Source organism: Centruroides sculpturatus, unplaced genomic scaffold (assembly GCF_000671375.1).
Source record: "Centruroides sculpturatus isolate CEXI.00-Female unplaced genomic scaffold, Cexi_2.0 scaffold215, whole genome shotgun sequence".
Lineage (NCBI taxonomy): Eukaryota > Metazoa > Arthropoda > Arachnida > Scorpiones > Buthidae > Centruroides > Centruroides sculpturatus.
Genome location: NW_019384381.1, coordinates 550,357 through 572,441, shown reverse-complemented (window position 1 = coordinate 572,441; position 22,085 = coordinate 550,357). Strand labels below are relative to the sequence as shown.

At 32.7% G+C, this 22,085-nt stretch overlaps 1 protein-coding gene across 3 annotated transcripts; it reads right to left on the bottom strand.

The window, feature by feature from the left end:
• Nucleotides 1-1,713: 1,713 nt before the first annotated feature.
• LOC111617899 (glutamate receptor U1-like) lies at nt 1,714-13,970 on the bottom strand. 3 transcript variants are annotated; one of them, XM_023359250.1, is made up of 13 exons: nt 13,870-13,970; nt 11,188-11,316; nt 10,992-11,102; nt 10,744-10,916; nt 10,527-10,661; nt 5,561-5,749; nt 5,357-5,463; nt 5,181-5,268; nt 3,686-3,844; nt 3,483-3,624; nt 3,189-3,415; nt 2,839-3,101; nt 1,714-2,778 (listed from the first exon to the last, which is right to left on the bottom strand). In XM_023359250.1, the coding sequence occupies exons 2-13, from the start codon at nt 11,249-11,251 to the stop codon at nt 2,547-2,549; spliced, it is 1,890 nt and encodes a 629-aa protein (XP_023215018.1). In that variant the 5' UTR covers nt 11,252-11,316; nt 13,870-13,970; the 3' UTR covers nt 1,714-2,546. The 3 variants fall into 3 exon arrangements, with proteins under 3 accessions (XP_023215018.1, XP_023215019.1, XP_023215020.1); XM_023359251.1 differs by lacking the exon at nt 13,870-13,970 and adding an exon at nt 11,550-11,716; XM_023359252.1 differs by lacking the exons at nt 11,188-11,316; nt 13,870-13,970 and adding an exon at nt 11,550-11,716.
• Between the last annotated feature and the right edge of the window lie 8,115 nt (nt 13,971-22,085).

Genomic DNA, 22,085 nt, shown 5'->3' with positions numbered 1-22,085 from the left:
GCTGAAAATTTCTGAAATTTTGTAGAAAAGTTTGTGTATTAGGGAGATTTACGCGATTAAATTTTGATGGTTTAAGGCCGAAGGGGGGATGCAGAGACGGCCCTACCATAGGGCGAACGGAGCAGCCGCTCCAGGCGCTAAGTCCTAGGGGGCTCCTAGTGGTAAAGAAAATTAAATGGTACAAATTAGGGGCAACCAAGGGAGGTGCCATAATAGGATCTCGCTCCATCCTAAAACTTTCCTCGGGCCGGCACTGGAGGGATGGGTTGATAGACGGATGTTGTGTGTCATATCTCGAGTAAGTTCGGACTTAATGATGTATTTACAGGTTATTAGCACTTAATTTTTTTTTATAATACTCATTTTTACATCAAGAATCAAGCTTTTTCATTTTATAATAATTATATAAAAACTTTTTTAAAAGTAAAATATCATAACAGATGGCGCTCCACGTAGTTTTAAATATCGTTGCCGGGAAAATTAAGCAACGAATTGCTGGATTTTTAGTAAGTTTATCGTTTTAATTGATTATAAAGTTTTCTGAGTTTTTTTTTCAGAAATTTGTCTTATTTATATAATGTAGATTCGTCAAAATTGTTATAATATGTTATAAAGTACAATACAGTCGATCCCGCATAACACGGTAGATACGTTCAGTTTTTTATGAATCCATTTTTCTACGAGTCCAGCCAATCACAGCCCGGCACGTATGCAGTTTACGGACTACAGCTGTTTGAAAGGTTTTCTTCCATAAAATTAATCGATTCTAGACTAATTTGACTCAACATTTCCAAAACACGTATAATTTTTTGGGAATAATCCGTATAAACTATGCTATAAACAAAAAATTGTAGGATTACTTACCGAGTGTGCACCGTTCGACGACGCCATCGCTTAAGCTTGTTTTCGTCGCGGAGCAGCGCACCAAACGGCGGACGCGTTTTCTAATAAGTTATTTTTCTGCGAAAAATTCGCTGAACTTTGGAGACATCATTAATAGAAATAATTTTAATGGCCATTGAATAAGAAATGTTTTTTTTTTTTTCACAAGAAATGTATAAAATTACAGTACTGTATTAGACTTACAGTATCTAATTTATATACTGTACAGACTATAGTAAACTCAACTTACCCGCCTAAACTATCTCCGCGTTTCTTTATGCAGCGCTCGAGAAGCGCTTTACAGCGAACAGACTGAAACTGGTTTCTAATTGGCCAACACTGCTCGTGACGTCATTTCGCTACACTCTCGCTGCATAAAGAAACGCGGGGTATCCGTAGCGTGTAAGTAGTTCGGCTGCTCGTCCACTATTGGTCCAGATTTGACCAATCCTGTCGCGACACGAGTCGGCGATGACGTTTTACCGCATTTTACGAGTCTCTTTTAGCTTGTTTACACGAATACGGTCGCAATATTTTCGCCGCGATATACGAATCAGCATTATATGAATCCGCGTTGTAGTGGATCGACTGTATTTATTTTCATAATAAATATTTAAAATAATTTTATTTTCGTTGTAAAATAATTTTTCTTGAAAAAAGTATTTTTTTAAACGGTTTTATACAATTTTATTAAAATATAAGTAAGTTTTAAACATTAGAAAATAAAGTTCCTAACTATAAATTCTAATAAATTACAGAATATTATAGAAAATATAGTTTAATTAATAAACAATTATTTAAAAAAATATTATCTTTTTATATTTAGTACTTTAATATCATGAGTATTGCAAAAATTCATGATTGTATTCAGATGTACTCATGACTGATCCAGCGCTAAATGAATTTGATTTATCAAAGCAGTAGTGTAACGGGGGAAGGGCCTCTTTACGTTTGTAAACAAGTAAATTTTAAAAATCAAAATAAGTACTGTACAAGAAAAATATCTGAAAGTTATAAATGCAATTAGCCTATACACATATATAGATCATATTAACGATGGCGAATCAGTTACCTGCGGGGTAATGCATATATATATATATATATATATATGATAGATTTCAAAACTTTTCATAACTAGTGTGAAAGCAGGGTTCTAAAGATGAGAAAAGTCTTAAAGGCCATAAATTATGAGCCTGAGATAAAAAATTATCATGAAATAAAAAACACTAGACAACAGATTTACCATTAAATGAAATATTTGTTTGTAAAAGGTTTGCCATCGCTGGCCTATACAATATCTAAGAGTTACTCTATTCACACTGCTAGTGGTTTTACCCACAGTATTACAAGGGTAAATGTAGGTTTGAACATTTTAACTCGGACCCTCCTGTAGTATGGCGCTGTTTAGTTACATCACTGTATCAAAGAATAATTTGAATTCATTATTCATATTAATCAGTTATACCAGTATTAGAACTGTTTAGTTAATCAGAAGATATTCCTTTATGATGATGTTTTCTTTAGCCTAAAATGAAAACTTCAGTATTGAAGTTATTTCTTGCTTCTTCGTTATTATTGATTCTCGAAATTTACGTTGAATATTTTCCGCCAAAAATAAATATACATGTTCCATCTTGGATTTGAATATCACAATAGTAGCATTGTTAAAACTGTAACTCGTATATTGTAAATTCTATTGAAAATACAAAAGAAGATAAAAAATAGCCAATGCCCAAAACCACAAATGCACCGACTAAATCGGATAAAATGATTGGGTTTTCATCAGATCCTTCTTCTAAAGTTGCGTTATTAATAGGTTGCATTGAGATCCTTTTCTTGAAAACGACATCGTCCATCCACTTTTCTACAAGACCGCTATCAGACAATTTTTCTATGCTGTAACACATCAGAACAATCAATAGTTGTTTAGCAGATAGATTACGTAAAGATACTTACACTCTGTTGAATCTATCGTCCATTGAAGAATTTCTACGAAGAGCTACAGCGTAAGCTAACGAATAAATCTGATCTTGGCTGAAAACATAATTTTTATCATCTAGATGTGCAATTTGAATTTTCAGTATGCTAGAAGGATATATAAATGCGTGAAAACCCGATTTGACCCATTTGGTGACGTCGTCTTTATTTCGTAATATCTGCTCTCGTTTATTCTTTTGGATATTTTTGCGAATTTGATACAAAGGTCCATCCTTAGATTTCTAAAAAATGTTATATTGTAAATGCTAATGTAAATTATTGTTATAGATAAATTTATAGCTAACTGAATGGAATAATAATGAATTTACCCCAATATTTCTGAGGATTGAGCTGCTATTCAAAGTTCCAACTTTATATTCGCTCGTTTCTAATTTTTTCAAAAGTTGATTCACAGTTTCAATTTGATCATTAGGAATAGGTTGATATAAACAAGACGTTACAATTCCACTAAAGGAAGAACATATTATGACGCTGAATATCCACCAAATTGCAAACAGAATCCTTAAACTATGCTGAAATGGAGTTTTAGTTCCTCCTATGAGAAAGCATTAATTTAAATATATTTATACATTTTTACCAGTAAAGTATAAAAAAAAACTAACCTTGTTGCAAAAGACAGCCATAAAAATACCATAAAGCACGCCAAAAACTCCACTTAGAATCTGTGTTGTCGTCAGAAAGTTTTACAATCAGAGGAACCATGAGAGATGTAAGCAAAAATGCTATTATTATCGCCACCCATATCTAAAATTAACAAAAGTTATGGAATATTTGTTTATAAATATTGAAATGTTACAAAACTTACGTCGTTTGAAAATGGTCTGATTACAGCTGAAGCTCGGCTCTTCTCTCCTGTATACCGAGTCATAATAATGACGCCATCGTAAAAATATGGAAATGTAAAATCTACTATTTCTTCTCTCTCAGTGCTCAGGCTAATATGAGTTACTGCAATATCCACTTCCTAAAGTTGTTTAGATTTTTCATTATTTGTAATAAATAAGTAATTAGGATTTAAAGCAGACAGGTTTTGAATCATCATGCAAAAATACTTATGCAAAAATAATTTACAAATTTTTACAATAAACAACAAAAATAATATAAACTTTTCACATAATCTTCTTTCGGTTTCTAGGTAATTCGCAATGCATCAATGAAAACTGTATAGTGATTTCTGAATGGAAACCTTCAACGAAATATCTTTTCTGTTCGTAATTAGGCTTGAATTTAATTCTATTTGTCAATATAACGGACGTATTTGAAGTCGACATTTACGATCCAATAAAAGTCACAAAAAAAGAAAAAATAATATACAATTCCGAAAATTTCAAAAAAGTTACACTGCCTCTTTCACCAGAAAATGATTCTCTTCTTAGGTTAAATTATTTTCAGAAATTAAAAAGGTAATGGATAGATAGACCCAAGCTGAACAATATTTGTTATAAATGTGAGGACCCAAACGGGGTCCGAAAGGAGGCCATTAACGACTTTTTGAATGAGTCAAGTTTCGTAGCGCGAAAGAGAGAACTTAACGATCGGATTTAAACAATGAACCTTTTTGTCTTGTTAAAAGATTTTAAACAATAGATAGAGTAAAGTCGAGGAAAACGAGTTGGAAAACGAGGTTGGAGAGGAGTCGTGTTCAGGCGCGACGTTGACCTCTCCCGCGCCCTTCGGTGGGGTTTCGAATTGTCACCAGGTGACAAGGAGAGACCAATGGAAAGGCGGCTGAGGTTAAGGAATTTATAAAACAGTGCGATTCAAGTTACAAACGTTCTTGGTGCATAGTCTTACCCTCCTGGACGTGTGTGTCCCCGCGGAATCTTGGAAAGAACGTTTCGGCTCGAGTGGAAGCAACCTCATCTGCCGTGCCACCGGACGACCTCCAGGCTCGTCGGTTCGCCCAAAAAAGACCACCGGAAGCTTGATATATTTTTCGCCCCGGGGCCGACGATTATTAGTTCGTCGTCGCCGAACTGAAGGAAACGGAAAACGAACTTTTCGAACTCTATTGAACTCTACCCTCGTGCTCCGTGGTGTGATAATCCGTCAATCAAGAAAAGATTGTAAGAAATTATAATTTTATTAAACGGTTTTATATGGTAAACCTGTCTCTGTGAATCATTCCGCGCCCACACGACAGTAATGACCGCTCGGCTGTCGGAAATACCTCACCCCTAATCGGCTGACCTCACATAAACATCCAAATATATTTTTCGCAGGCTCTATGATTCCTTTCCAAATTGATTTGTACAACAAAAATTGTAGTTAATGTTTGAATATTATAGAAAAAAAGCTACCTTTCGTAATACCATCCCCAACGATCCCGACCACGTGTCATTTATCGGATCACCCGAAATACCATCCTCCGAGTACACAAAATTGTATCTGGAATAGAAAAACATTTATGAAATCAAATGATAAGCTGTAATTATAGCTGTTAACATATAGATATTAACACGAAAATAATAATTACTCGAATTGGAAATATTTCGCTAATTCTTCCACTATATTGAAATCAACTCCTCCGTATTTTAACGTATTAGAAACATTATCTTTTAATTCAAAGAAGAACGGAAATGACTAGAAATTCACAATGACAATATAAAAACAGAATAGTATTCATAGATTTAGTAGACTATAATTAATATTAATTGATATTGAAGTTTAATAATCTTACTTGATAATATGCGACCGATATTGTTTTATTTTTAAAATATATTCTATCTTGACGATCAAGATATCTGTTAAAGAGATCACCAACTGGTTTATCATTTACAGAAGTTGTTATAATGATATGAGCGCAAAATTCATTTTGCTGGTATGTCGGCACACTGGTAATCCACGTTCTGGTCCCATTAGAGAGAACCTAAAAATTATCAGAATTTATTTAACGTGTTAATTCCTGTCAAATAATTGATAATTATAATTCATATTAAAGCAGCAGAGTAGATAAAACCACTGAACACTAGTAGTTGGTCGCGGGTTCCAGGCTAGTCGAGTGAGTTTTCGGGTTTTCTTCATGTATCTAACACCTCAATTGGGACCAGTTTCCCATAGAAAAGGCCAGTGAAAAAATACCTTCCAAGAATTGGAAGGCATTTTCTTACTGGCAGATCTCCCATGCCTTGTTCCACCTATCCAAATCCTGGAAATTATGCAGTGACACGTAACGCTTTCTTTTAACCAGTCAAAGGAAACTTATTTATGAATTCATAAAGGTTCTTTTAATTTAAAAAAAAAAAAAATTCAAGATCTTTGAATAGCAATTGAGATAAAACAGTAATGAAAACGTAATTAAAATATTGTTAGTTAAAGTTAGTTGTGGTGACATATAGTTAAGTTTTAGTTATGTTAATTAAGATTAATTTTATTGAAATTCTTAGAAATTCATAAAAATTCTCGTTATAGAAATATGCGATGGCCGGATGGCCGAGGTCAGTGACTTTCAACTGGGGAGCCACAACGGGATGAATTTTTCAAAACGAGTACAAACTGTGATAACGGTTGTCACCTTTACGTAAAATTATAAAATTGCTTTAGTATGTAAAAGTGTAAGGAAGTTTTGGATTTGGTCACTGGATACATGACATTAAGTTAAACTTATATAACTGTAAATTTTTAATTATTTTCGTAGGCGACGGAGGTGAGGTAACCTGTATGTGAATGATTACTATAATATATAAAAAAAGGTAAGAAATTGTAACTGAAATGTTTTCAATTTAAGTTATTAGGATGATTGAGGCAAAAGTTATCTACAGAAAGTAAAAATAGGGAAACTAATTTTTTCGAAAATAAAAATTGAACTGTACTCTTTTAAAAAAAATACCCAATGACACTTTAGGGGTGCTGCGAAATAGTGCTGAGCAGTGCTGTTATACTTCTTACATGTATTACAGTACGAAAAGTGTTATTACTCTACATTGATAAAGAAGTGGGGGGTGCTACAAGAAAAATTATCGCGTTGGAGTGACACTATTAGAGAAAGATTGAAAAAAAAAACAGAAATAGAANGTGTTTCTTTACAAACACAATCGTGCTTACACTAAAAAAATGTCATTTCGTGTGTGCTAATCTCCTACCTGCGCATTACACTTGAAATTTGAAAATAGATTCAGATATGAATTTTGAAATATGAAAAAATTTGTGCTTTAACATACAAGTCTATTAAAAGTTGTATTAATTTCATATCATGAATATTACAACGGTGACAAATTTCTTCGCTGATGAAACATTCGCCAATAACGAGATTTCATATGCTGTATATTAGTTATATTCAGTAGAATTAAATAAGAATATTTTGTTACATTTTCTGTTCCCTTTCGATGCATTCCTTAATTTTAAAAGTCCTGAAACAATCGAATGCAGCGTACTCTAAGAGAAGTAAACTTTATCAGAAATTAAAGGCATTTAAATTAAAATTTTAAAATATCCTTCAACTTACATTTTTGTTTATTAGATAATATTAATTAACTGAAGATAAAATTGAACAATAATCATCCATTAAATTCGAACTGTAAAAACAAAAATAACTTACTCGTGGGATCAAGAATGGAAGGCGTTGTTACCAACAACGATCTGCTTTACGTGTAGTTGTTGTCCTTTTAATAACTGCACGCTATTGATTATAATGCATAGCCATTTAATAACAGCTTACACGTCATTAAGTTCGATATTTTTTATTTTTTATTCAAACAAAGGAAAATTTACCAGTGGTTGCAATTTCATTATGCGTAATTATTCATTTTATTTTTATGTATCGTGAGTCGTCGAACTTTTCGGTGTTTAAAAAAATGAAATTTATATGCAAAGGTTTCAAAGTCAAATAAATAAATATTTATTTCACCTTAAAACTTATGAAACTCGATTATATAATTTAGTTTATAATTTAAAAAGGAAAATCAATTTTCATTTTTATGAAAATGTAAACAATGCTCTAATTAAGAAAGAAAACTCTTTAGTTGTATTATTATTATTTATAAATTATAAAGCCAGGGTGAGGCACAGCTGATACGTTTACGTCAGTTTAATCAGACACTACATGATAAATTCATATAAAAGTAGCCATATCTCGCTGTTACAGAGAAAATGCTGCTGATCAGAAAATAACAATTATAAACAACAACCTCATTCCACAAACGACAAGTTACACCTCAAATATATAAACACACGAAACACTATATCACACAGTAAATCAACACTCATTGACAGTACCTCAACAGCTGTCACTCATGAAAACGTACTGTATATATATATATATATATATGCAGCAATCACAATAGAACTTGCGCCAGGAGAACCAAAACAAGGCGGACATGAGGTAAACTATAAATTCCGCCAAAATTTAAAACTAGACAGTTTCAAAAACAGCCTGTTTTCTGGCAATTCCGATACTGTATTTCTGAAGCCAATTCTTCTTTACGCTGCATCGTTTTTCTATTTCTGCAGTGACAACTCTAAACAATTCGTTCTATACTGTTAACAAAGTAAATAGAACAAAGTATAATTTTATTGTGAATTATTATAATTGGTGCTGCGAAATAGTGCTGAGCAGTGCTGTTATACTTCTTACATGTATTACAGTACGAAAAGTGCTATTACTCTACATTGATAAAGAAGTGGGGGGTGCTACAAGAAAAATTATCGCGTTGGAGTGACACTATTAGAGAAAGATTAAAAAAAAAAACAGAAATAGAAACTGGGCGAACGACTTCAGAAAGTTTTACAGAGTAGTCTTCCCAGATATATTGGGTCTCGTCCCTCACCATCTAGCCACTCTATGTAGTCCTGACCAAACTCATCATGTATTAAAATGGCGACGGCCGATTGGTGAGGAACAGGACGTAGCGTATTTTGAACAGCCCAAAGCCTTCCTGTGATCCTTCATCAGGATAGCAGTTGAAATCCCCCAGAACGATGAGCTGATGCCTTTATCTCTTCTGCTACCTATCTATCATTATTAAATAATGGTATATAGATAGTTAAATAGAGACCGAAAAAGTTCCAGTCCTTTAGAGTTGGCGTCTACGTATGTAATTAATNTACTGTATTTCTGAAGCCAATTCTTCTTTACGCTGCATCGTTTTTCTATTTCTGCAGTGACAACTCTAAACAATTCGTTCTATACTGTTAACAAAGTAAATAGAACAAAGTATAATTTTATTGTGAATTATTATAATTATATTCTATTAAATTAATCGTTTATCGATATTTTTCGTAGAGCTGAAGCAAAGAGCGTAGAAAAGAATTGATATCCATTAAAAATAAAAATTTCCTCGTTTAAACTTGTAAATCAAGAGCGCGTAATGGCTCCTTCACATACAAAAGTTTTGGATACAGATAAAATCTAATATATCATTTTTTTAAATAAATTAAATTCTTACTCGATATTTAATATTTTTATTTCGGTTGGTGCAGTCCTCATTTTGTAGAATTTTGTAAATACTGTATTTGAAGATTTTGATCGATGATATAGCCTGCTTAATTTGCATATTTAGTTATTAATTTTTATACTGTTTACCATAATTGTTGTGCAAACTGATGTGTTTTTTACTGTTTTAATTACAACTTCTCGAGTTTTATCATCAGTCGATGACATGCTCGTTTAAAATAGGTTAGGATCATGCGACTATCCCACTGAAAATAGCGGTTATTATTACTCAAAAATTGACTATTATCCTTGTTGTGTTTTGTATAAGAATAGGAAAACCTTTCAATTCTGCAACAAGATACTACTTTCCACAGATTCCATTTACAATAGCTTTTAACAGGAGATAATGATGTTATTGCTGTCACAGTTAGCAGTCTAAAGCTATCCACATCTACGAGTACAGTATATCATAAAATTGTTTATATACACAATTGTAAAGGTTTAACAGACCATAAAGATAAAAGTCATTTGGGAATGGCTCCACTAATGCAAGGGCTCTACTTTTTCTCCAGGATTCTGATTATCAATATCACTTTATCGTAAGAATATGGAAATGCAAAATCTACAAACTCCTCGTCTCTCCCTATTCATGTTAACGCATGTCACAGCAAAGTCTGCTTCCTATTTAATATTAAAATAGCGTTTTATAGCTTACATAATTAAAAAATAACAACAAAATTTAATGAATTTAATAGTTACTTTGCGTGATGCAACAGTAACCAGGTCAAGTGATGTTTACGAATCCTCTAGAAAGTCGTTCGATTGAACGTACAAATTTAATGCTGTAAAGATAAAAGATCTCATTTTTAAATTATAAAANAGAACGATGAGCTGATGCCTTTATCTCTTCTGCTACCTATCTATCATTATTAAATAATGGTATATAGATAGTTAAATAGAGACCGAAAAAGTTCCAGTCCTTTAGAGTTGGCGTCTACGTATGTAATTAATTAATATTCAATATATTAGAGATGTGATATACAGTTGTTATAGAGATTAAATTAATGTTCTAATGTGAAACAATTTAGCAGGGTGGCCGAAGTGCTTAGGCGTCAGCTTACCGTTGTGGAGGAGTCGGAATCGAACCTGGACAATCATGGAAGGTCTTTAAAAAAGACTTTCTTATTGGCCACAGGGTAGAGAGTACAAAGGAAAAAAAAAACAAAAAAATGTAATATGATGTTGATTAATAATGTATTTAAATATTTATAACTACCTTTTCTGTTGCAAGTATCAGATGACAGACCGCGATGTCGTTGTCTTCTATTAAACTAGGAATGGTCATCTCGTGTAAATTTGTATCCACCAAGATAATCCACCACAACATTTTAGAATCGAATTCGTAGTTTAGCTGTACAATTACATGTATATTAATGTATAAAATAGATTATACAGGAATTATCTTTGAGGTGAATCACATTCAAAACACTTACCAAATTCAGAATCGGCAAGTCATAGTAACTAATAAATATAAAAAGAGGTTGCGTACTTTCGTGAGAAGTATTTTTTAGGAAACTGAATTGCTTCTCGGTTTCTTTTAACGACAGCACATAAGAAAAAATACCAGTTGACCAGAATTGAGGAGCTAGTTGTATCATATAGTCGTCTGAAAAATGCAGTTTTATAGGCTATAGTTTAACTGTAAAATAAGAAACCAAAAGTTAATTAATCATTTACTTACTACAATCTGTAGTATACAGCATGATTGTGTTTCTTCCTAGAAAATATTGATTGAGAAAATCTTTGGTCCATTTGGGAGGTTTCGCATCGATATTACTACAAGTAAACGATTCTGAAAGATGTTTAATGTTTAAAGTAATCAGCTCTTTACGTATTATTTTATATAATCATATATAATTAACTAAATCTTTTCGTACCAGAATTTAAATTACTCGCAAATGTAAAGCAAAATAGTTCAAACAAGAGAGCAAATTCTTCCATTGTATGAACCTCTTTATTTATCAAGTACTGATAGGATCTAACTTGTTATAATGTAAGAAAATTATCTGAAAAATATAATAGTTAAAAAACTTTAGCTAAAAGTATTTATCTATCTATTATATTTTATGTGAAAACATAAGAGAAGTAAACTTTATCAGAAATTAAAGGCATTTAAATTAAAATTTTAAAATATCCTTCAACTTACATTTTTGTTTATTAGATAATATTAATTAACTGAAGATAAAATTGAACAATAATCATCCATTAAATTCGAACTGTAAAAACAAAAATAACTTACTCGTGGGATCAAGAATGGAAGGCGTTGTTACCAACAACGATCTGCTTTACGTGTAGTTGTTGTCCTTTTAATAACTGCACGCTATTGATTATAATGCATAGCCATTTAATAACAGCTTACACGTCATTAAGTTCGATATTTTTTATTTTTTATTCAAACAAAGGAAAATTTACCAGTGGTTGCAATTTCATTATGCGTAATTATTCATTTTATTTTTATGTATCGTGAGTCGTCGAACTTTTCGGTGTTTAAAAAAATGAAATTTATATGCAAAGGTTTCAAAGTCAAATAAATAAATATTTATTTCACCTTAAAACTTATGAAACTCGATTATATAATTTAGTTTATAATTTAAAAAGGAAAATCAATTTTCATTTTTATGAAAATGTAAACAATGCTCTAATTAAGAAAGAAAACTCTTTAGTTGTATTATTATTATTTATAAATTATAAAGCCAGGGTGAGGCACAGCTGATACGTTTACGTCAGTTTAATCAGACACTACATGATAAATTCATATAAAAGTAGCCATATCTCGCTGTTACAGAGAAAATGCTGCTGATCAGAAAATAACAATTATAAACAACAACCTCATTCCACAAACGACAAGTTACACCTCAAATATATAAACACACGAAACACTATATCACACAGTAAATCAACACTCATTGACAGTACCTCAACAGCTGTCACTCATGAAAACGTACTGTATATATATATATATATATATGCAGCAATCACAATAGAACTTGCGCCAGGAGAACCAAAACAAGGCGGACATGAGGTAAACTATAAATTCCGCCAAAATTTAAAACTAGACAGTTTCAAAAACAGCCTGTTTTCTGGCAATTCCGATACTGTATTTCTGAAGCCAATTCTTCTTTACGCTGCATCGTTTTTCTATTTCTGCAGTGACAACTCTAAACAATTCGTTCTATACTGTTAACAAAGTAAATAGAACAAAGTATAATTTTATTGTGAATTATTATAATTATATTCTATTAAATTAATCGTTTATCGATATTTTTCGTAGAGCTGAAGCAAAGAGCGTAGAAAAGAATTGATATCCATTAAAAATAAAAATTTCCTCGTTTAAACTTGTAAATCAAGAGCGCGTAATGGCTCCTTCACATACAAAAGTTTTGGATACAGATAAAATCTAATATATCATTTTTTTAAATAAATTAAATTCTTACTCGATATTTAATATTTTTATTTCGGTTGGTGCAGTCCTCATTTTGTAGAATTTTGTAAATACTGTATTTGAAGATTTTGATCGATGATATAGCCTGCTTAATTTGCATATTTAGTTATTAATTTTTATACTGTTTACCATAATTGTTGTGCAAACTGATGTGTTTTTTACTGTTTTAATTACAACTTCTCGAGTTTTATCATCAGTCGATGACATGCTCGTTTAAAATAGGTTAGGATCATGCGACTATCCCACTGAAAATAGCGGTTATTATTACTCAAAAATTGACTATTATCCTTGTTGTGTTTTGTATAAGAATAGGAAAACCTTTCAATTCTGCAACAAGATACTACTTTCCACAGATTCCATTTACAATAGCTTTTAACAGGAGATAATGATGTTATTGCTGTCACAGTTAGCAGTCTAAAGCTATCCACATCTACGAGTACAGTATATCATAAAATTGTTTATATACACAATTGTAAAGGTTTAACAGACCATAAAGATAAAAGTCATTTGGGAATGGCTCCACTAATGCAAGGGCTCTACTTTTTCTCCAGGATTCTGATTATCAATATCACTTTATCGTAAGAATATGGAAATGCAAAATCTACAAACTCCTCGTCTCTCCCTATTCATGTTAACGCATGTCACAGCAAAGTCTGCTTCCTATTTAATATTAAAATAGCGTTTTATAGCTTACATAATTAAAAAATAACAACAAAATTTAATGAATTTAATAGTTACTTTGCGTGATGCAACAGTAACCAGGTCAAGTGATGTTTACGAATCCTCTAGAAAGTCGTTCGATTGAACGTACAAATTTAATGCTGTAAAGATAAAAGATCTCATTTTTAAATTATAAAAAATAAATAATTAAATACTGTAATTATTTTATTATATTTGGAAATCACTTCGGATAATGTTTTGTAAAGGATAAGTGCCTCATGCTAGGACGTTCTATAGAAAATTGGTCCCTGTTTAGATGTTAGACACTGAAGAAAATAAAAATTTCCTCGTTTAAACTTGTAAATCAAGAGCGCGTAATGGCTCTTTCACATACAAAAGTTCTGGATCCAGATAAAATCTAATATATCATTTTTTTTTAAATAAATTAAATTCTTACTCGATATTTAATATTTTTATTTCGGTTGGTGCAGTCCTTACTGAAGAAAACTCTGAAAACTCTAGGCGGCCAGGTCCAGGTCACACGGGTTCAGTGGCTTTATCCATTTGGTCACTGGTGGATTTGTAGAGAATTCGTAATAACTAACGAAAATAAACAGAGGTTGTGCACGATCCTCTTGAAATATATGCTAGGAAACAACTTGTTTCTCCATGATAGCAAATAAGCAGAAATGGCATTTATCCAAAAATGTGGTACTAATTTGCTTGGTATATTTACTGTTACCAAATTTAATTACGGATAGTATTAAATTAATTAATTAGTATTATGCTATTTTCTTCTACCTATTTTGCAGAAAGACGACACCAGATGCGGAAACCTTAGGGGCAGGAGGCCCCGATTAACTATATACAAACCGATGCGAACCAAAAGTAAGTAAGTTCAATTAAAACATTTTCCCCTGAAAGGAGTTAGGTAGATGACCGGCACGTTGTTGACAGTAAACGTATGATGTATACAGGGGCAAGACGCTATTAATTTAAGGTAGAGAGCATATATTTTAAATTAAATACATTAAAAATATGATTAAAAATTGCAGCCCGACATCGTCACAATATTTGCTCGTTCATTTTTTACTCTTTTTTCCTCACGAACACTAAAAGACTTTTTAAATCCATTGTGGGTTCATTCAGGCTTACAATGAAGCGGAAGATGAAAAGGGACGGGATTCGACATAACTGAGACTGACCCCCGTATGAAAAATTCTAGGGGAGTTGTTGTCCGGATTTGATTCTGGATTCCCCAGGCCCGGTTTTTATCCGCATCACAGTTCAGTTGATAATCTGAAAATGTATCGAGTTTTTCTTGAACAAATATTGAACTTTGCAACGTTATTTCCGCTAAAATGGGCATTTAACAGAATAACGATGATAACAATCTCACTCATAATCATCCACAAAAATAGAAGAAAGACGATTAAAAATTAAAACGTGTAAAATATTACTGTAGATAGCTTACCGATTAGGAAGCAGCAAAGAATATATTTCTGTTACTAACAACAATTCTATCGTTTTTTTTTTAAAGGGCAACGTAATTGTTCTTTATAAAAAAGATATTTATGGTATTGATTACAGCGTTGAGTTGAATAATGATAACTAAAGTGATGAATGAGTGCAGTATTCTTTATCTGTTGCCTCTTTGTTAGTTAAATGCAGCGTTTATCTCCAGAATAGGCGGAACAACTATGCACGAGTATATTTTTTTTAAGTATCCCGGAAATGAAAAATTGTTTTGACAGAATATTCCAAGATATAATAACGTATGTCGAATGATATATATTGATATCATTACATGAGTTTTGAATGACAAGCCATAGGGATTTAAAGCTAGGGGAAAAAAAAAGTTGAATATATCGATTTTATATGTTTAAAATTGAAATTAAAAATAATGTAAACAAGTTAAAACCACGAGTAAAACTGTAGAAATAAATATAATTTCGTTAAAATGTATAAAAGGTTTTTGGATTAAAAAGTTAGTAAAATATATATATATATAAACCCCTTAAAACTGGCTATAAAATAAGATGTAAGAGCAGTTTTAATTGGTCTTAAGGTGTTTTTTAAAAATATTTTACTACCTTTTTAATCCAAAAACTTTTTATACATTTTAACGAAATTATATTTATTTCTACAGTTTTACATATTTTAATTCATTCAAAGCTGCGGTGACTAGATTTATGGGAAATAACCACGAATTTCTAGTGTCAACTAATGATGTTATCATACTTCGACATATTTCCACACAACTTGATTGATGCGATCGATGAACAGGGGAAACATCAAGCATTTCCGAAATTAAATTTCGTTAGCAGGGACAAACCATGCTCAAGGATTATCGCTGGACTCTCAAAAGAGAAAGCAACAGTGAAACTAACAGAGAGTCCGTTGTTCGTCACCGCAAGTTAACTGTATATATTTCCCTGCATACTGAAATATACTTGAAACATCTAAACCTCGCGCAATAGAGCTTTTTCATAGTCATTTTCGAATTCTGTGCACCCGTTTCCAATATAATTTCGGTCCGGAAACAAGAGAAAGTTTTAATTTATTTCCTAGAATTATAAATGAATCTAAAAATGTGTCATTTTTTAAAAATTTATTTTAATAAATACCGAATCTTCAAACAGTTATTAAATTTCGTATTACGTTTTATTAAATATAAAAATTTTTTTACAATTAAGAGTTATTTACAAATTTAATTGTTGAAGTCACTATTATTCAGATTTGTACATATGTTACCGCTAAAGCTCGAAATCCGTTAATGTGCGCATTACCTAGCTAATCTGCAGATTAACTAGGGTGATCCGTTAAAGCTGCGAAAATTATTCCATTTCTCAAATTACCTAGGTAATGTTCAGATTATCTAGGTAATCTGCAAATTACCTACTAGGCACTCGGTAAAGTGAAAATAAGATTTTTGCTGGAACAACAGCAACGTTTCTGTACGCTTAAATTAACATAATGTTATTTATTTAATTTTCAATATCTAAAGAATCAAGTTAATACAATCAACAAATTAGTTGATTGAATCAATCATCAATCAATTAAAAAAACTTTAATACAAAAATCAAACGGTTTAAAATATTACTACAATTAGGGAAATGAATTTGCAAAACATATGATAAAATTGTACTTACTTATTAGTGCAATCTAAAGATTGGTGACACTTTGAATTACGTAGCAATTGGTTTTTGCGACAAGCACGCCTATTTGTGGTACATTTAGATTTGCAGTCACATTTTCTGAAACCCTGCCCAGTACCAAGGGATTGTTTTATTGCTGTTTGACGTAAAGATATTTCTACAGCAGGGACATCCATCTTCTTTCGTTAAAAATCTCTCTTTGCAAACACTGAATTCAGATTTTGCATACAATTGTTTTAAAATACCTGTTTTAGTATCAAGTTTATAAAAGCCATCCTCTGTTTTACTAAGAACCACAGCTAAAATTGAACGTGCATCAGTTTTTGCTCTGTCTTCTTCGGGTACTTTAATTCTCACAGCGAAACCTTCATCGACGTTTGGGTGCTTTGCATTAGAAACTGCTAACATTTTCTTTGCTTGCTTTTCTAAACATTTCTTGGCTTCATCACGCTGTATTTTCTGATCCATATTCTTTTTACAGATGATGCACAATACATTCTTACCATACCCTTCCTCTTTAGGATCTACTTCACCACAAACTGCGTGAACAAACATATTACACGATTTACACTTGTGAGCACTTGATGCTGCTTTTGAGCAAACAATACAGACTATGTCTTGTATAGTGCTCTTTACAGGCTCCGTACGAAACTGTGATGGCGATTCTGCTGAAGTTGAGAGTAACTCAGTGATGACTTCTTCAACTTGCAGAGGCGATTCCTTGGAGGTGCAGGGTAACTGAATATTCTTCGTGACTGCATCATCAATCAACGGTATAGAAGGCAGTTTAAGATTACTATCGGTAAATTCTTGTATTTCTATAGGTGATTCTGTAGAAGCGGGGGATAACGGAATGTCCTCTTGAGTAAGATTTGACTGTGATCTCATAATCACAGTCTCTTGTGAATCTTCTAATTTTTCAAGGTCTTCTTCAGTTTTTATCGAATGTCAAACAATTCTCCGGCATGGACAAACTTTTTCAAACCTTTCTCGCGCATCTGACAACGGCTCAATGAGTTTTTCACAGCCTCGTACAGTCAACACATCACACCTTTGAATTATTTGATAATCTCGAGATGATTCTTTCTTCTTGGAAACTTTTATTTGCTTTACATCTTCAATTATGGAATCATACTTTGGTTTGTTATTAAAACACTACGTATTATATTTTAAATCTTCGCTAAAGAGGTTTGCGAAGAATCTTTTCTTGATTTTACTCACCAATTCGGTGCTTGCTTGCATTCTAGGATTTAAATTTATCTACGTAAAAAGAAGGAGTGGGGAAAGGAAGTGAAAGAAACAAACTTTTGAACTTTAACGATACGGAAGCCGTTAACGTGCAGATTACCTAGATACTCTGCAAATTACCTAGGTAATTTGAGAAATTGAACAATTTTCGCAGCTTTAACGGATCACCTTAGTTAATCTGCAGATTAGCTAGGTAATGTACACATTAACGGATTTCGAGCTTTAGCGATAACACATATACTGACTACAATGTGTTTTCTTCGATTGTGTTTTATTGAAGTTTAACGTCGATTTGTAGTGCATACGAGTGGCCACTTTCTATCATTTCTTGTGAAATTTGTTTGCAGTAGCACACTGGTTTAAAAACAGCATAAATATCTGCATAATATAAGGCGCCTTGGCCCGTTATAGTCGTTTAAAGTCGAGAAACACTACTTTATGTTTTCGTCGTCACTTTGAGACGATAGACATCACACCGTCGTTGTTCTGTGAACTTTAATTTAATCAAAGTGAAATAACGAGTCCTCGGTCTGTCCGTAAAGTGGAATGGAAAGAAACCAAGCCAGATAAAAAGCCGAGTCTAGTTCGTTAAGTCGGGTGGTCATTTCCGTGTAGCAAAATTGACTTCGGCGGTGAAAAGATTTATTTTCTGCAGAAAAAGAAAATCCTTTTCCACTAAGTCTTCATACTCTTGTCGGATTTTTTTCAGGATCCCTTTAGATTCCTGTCCGTCGAGTCCTACCTCGCGCAACCGCCTCTCCTCCTCCGTTCCGCCACTTTCGGGTATTGTCGCCCCAGATACTCGACCAGAGACGAGGTGCTTTCGTTCGGAGATATGACAACCACCCTTTTATCGGATGTAGGCGACTTCCGCCTTCCTCTTTCCTCAGCATCTTTCGGAAGCATCCGAATCACTCGAAGGGAAGTGGAAGAGGAAGAGAAGGAGGAAGAGAAGGAGGAAGAGGCACTTTACTCCCGCTTATCATCTCCCGAAGTGTGCCACTTTCTTAACTCTTTGAAATTATCTATTCTGCAATGAAGAAGAAGCGACCGTTGTTAAAATAGAACTGTGAAAATGAATATTTCAAAGTCAGAAATCAAAATTATGATAAAACAAGCCGACAAGCACGATGCAGGCATTGGGCATACTAAATTACAAATAAAAATAATAATATACTGAGTATTATACCGTAAAAATATAAAATAAACATAACATAATTTATATTGTTAATTTAAATCAATTTAAATAATAGCTAGGGGCGTCCCTAGTGGCTTTTTGGTATACCGTGACAGAAAATACCCATTTTTTTCAGCTTTATATAGTAGATCTTTAATTATTAAATGTAATAATTTTAATTAAATGTAATAATTTTCAATGATTTTTAGTGTTCGATATAATGATTATAGTGTTCGATATTCCGTCGATATTTATTAATTTTCATTTTGCTTTAACACTCACGGGTTCATCAGCTGTTCTCCGTATTTCAACCCGATCTGTCAGATGCCGGAGGACAACTTGGGTTAGAAATCGTATTAGCAGTGTACTTGCTCTTCTCTTTTGTCTAACGCATAGCTTAATTAACACATCTAGAATGAAGTTTATAATTCGTCAAAAATGGAAAAATAAATCATTCTCAAGAGGGTTTGTTTAGTCACTCAATGCGTCTCATTATCTTTCCTGTATTTCAGAACGTAACTCGCTCTTTAGTCCATATCATGTATAAGCTTTTATCTATAAAATTCGGATACTTTAACAAAAGTTTAATTTTATTAATAGATTATAGAGCGCCACTCAAGTAAATTACAAGGTAGATAAGAGGTGTTACTAGACTTGAAGTATATTCTTTTTTGGTTCGAAGGATCGTCATAATATCGAAATTTTTATTCATCCTTATAAGGACACGAAAAACGAGAATATTAGAGTTTTGAATATATGTTACTGTTAAAATGAATGTATATGCAACGAATGGCCCGCGATAATCCGTCTCTTCAGCGACAGAAGAGACAGAAAAATCATGAAATTCGGGGAAAAATCCAAATGTTTTACATTAAATTTTGTGGCAACGCAACAATAAAACTCTGATAATTTGTTGCGAGCGGTCGAATTTTCAGTTCGTGCGATTAAAAGTCATTTATTTCAAGCGTTTTTCTGAGTTTTGCATCATTTGCAGCCATTTTATTGATAAGTTCAGACCACGAACTTTCAAAATTTAAGTATTTTTTTTAGCATTGTTAAGCCGAATATCACAATAAGTGGCAATGATGTTCTGACAAATCTCCATTTACATAAGAATTGATCGATTTCGTGATAGAAACGACGAATGAAGTCTTTCCATTTATTTTAGGAGATACTTTTCGCACTTTTTATTGTTAATTTTCGTTTAGCCCAAATTCAATCGAATTGTTAAAGATCTGTAATTGTTAATTTAATTCATTTTAGTTATCATTATATATAGATTTAATTTATTCGTTTAAATAAATAGTTTGTAATATTCTAACTCGTCTAAGTGCCTAACACCACCGTCGATCCCGCGTGTAAAGTAGAAGTTAAAACCCTCCTATATTTAAGTTCAACTACAAATCGCGAGTTAGGACGCAAATAACAACTATCCCAACTGGTGTCAGGTTCCTGACGTATCGGACAGAGAAATTTTGCTGATCTTCCTTGTCTACTATAATTAAACCATCCTGAATAAACAGCCGTTTTTCACATTTGGTGTCAGGAGTTCGAATCTTTATCCTGAAAAGGCGCAATCTCACAATTGGTGTTGACTGATCTTTTATAAGAAAATATTTTTCCCGAAGAAAAATATCTCGAGTCAACACTGTACATGAGGTCACCTAATTCAAATTCGCCTGGGCCCCATGAAGTTATAACGCTCTAAAGTTATAGCTTTATGGTATACACTATAACCCCGTTTATAATATATTTTGGGGTACAGAATGCGAAAGTGATTGTCAAAATTCTCCATCCCGCAACAATTTTGCAATTTTTTTTAGAATAAAATGTAAATTACACGAACATATTAAAATAAGGCAAATTCTATTGTTTGCAAAATCTCCTTTGTTCTATTGTTTGCAAAACATCCTTTGTTCTATTGTTTCCAAAATATATTATAAATATATTATATTGTTTAAAATACAACGCAGTCATTGATGGATAATCTTTCCCGATTTTAAGGTTATCGCATTACTTGGGAAATTATCTTGTAATTATTCAAAGTAAATTAAAGACATTAATTAACGTGATTTTTGCCGACAATTCAGCGGAATTTGCTAACATTGAGAGAGCAAAACTCCTATAAATCCCTAATAGTTTTGCCCCTTGAAATCAGCTAAGAATATCGCAGCTATCTCCAGGGGCCTTCTAATTTCCAGTTAGCTTTCTCTGTAACATATAGCTTACAAGCCAGCGATGATGGACGGCTTTATTAAAATTATTTTTTAAGCTCTTTCTGCCCTGTGGACACTAAGCGGGCCTCTTTTAGCAAGCTCATTATGAGTTCGGCCAGCCCACAACACGGCGGCCGGGTGGTGAGGAACGGGGCCCGACATATCCGGACAGACCACCTCCCGATACGTCCGGATTCGATCCTAGGTACCCCAGAGCGGTAGGCTACTACCTTGACCGCTCGATCATCCGGCCGTCTAACGATGAACGGCTGGATGGACAAGACAATTACTTGTTCCCGTTGGGTTTGGATTAAGACTACGGTTGCTAACAATTGGCGCACTCAGGGGTGGGCCAAGGGAAGAATAAGTTGGCAACCCTTGTTGGAACCTCGGGAATACTGAGTTTTTCATAGATAAGTCGGGTGCCGCCTCTCACCACTGGCCGCTCCCATTACGGAGTTGGCCAAATTCATAATTGACATGAAAAAAGATGCCCTCCTAATGTCCACAGAGTGAGAAGACTTCTAAAAAACCCAGTTTAATTCAGCGGCGTAATTAGACTTTGCAGAATTTCTCAATGTTATTTAAAAATATTAATGTAAATTACTATACGAAATCATCAAATAAGTTATTTTTGGGCATTATAAAAATATACCGAAAAAAATGTACAATTTTCATTTTTTTAGACTGGCTCGAAATAATTATAGAAATTTATTTTTCTAAATTTTATGATTTCCAGAGGGCAGCACAAGATCAAAAACTGTTTATTTTTTAAAAATAATAATACCTGTAGCAAATTTTAATTTCGTTTTCACTAATACAACTGTATTATAAATATATATTAATATCTAAAATTTATTTCTATATATTAATA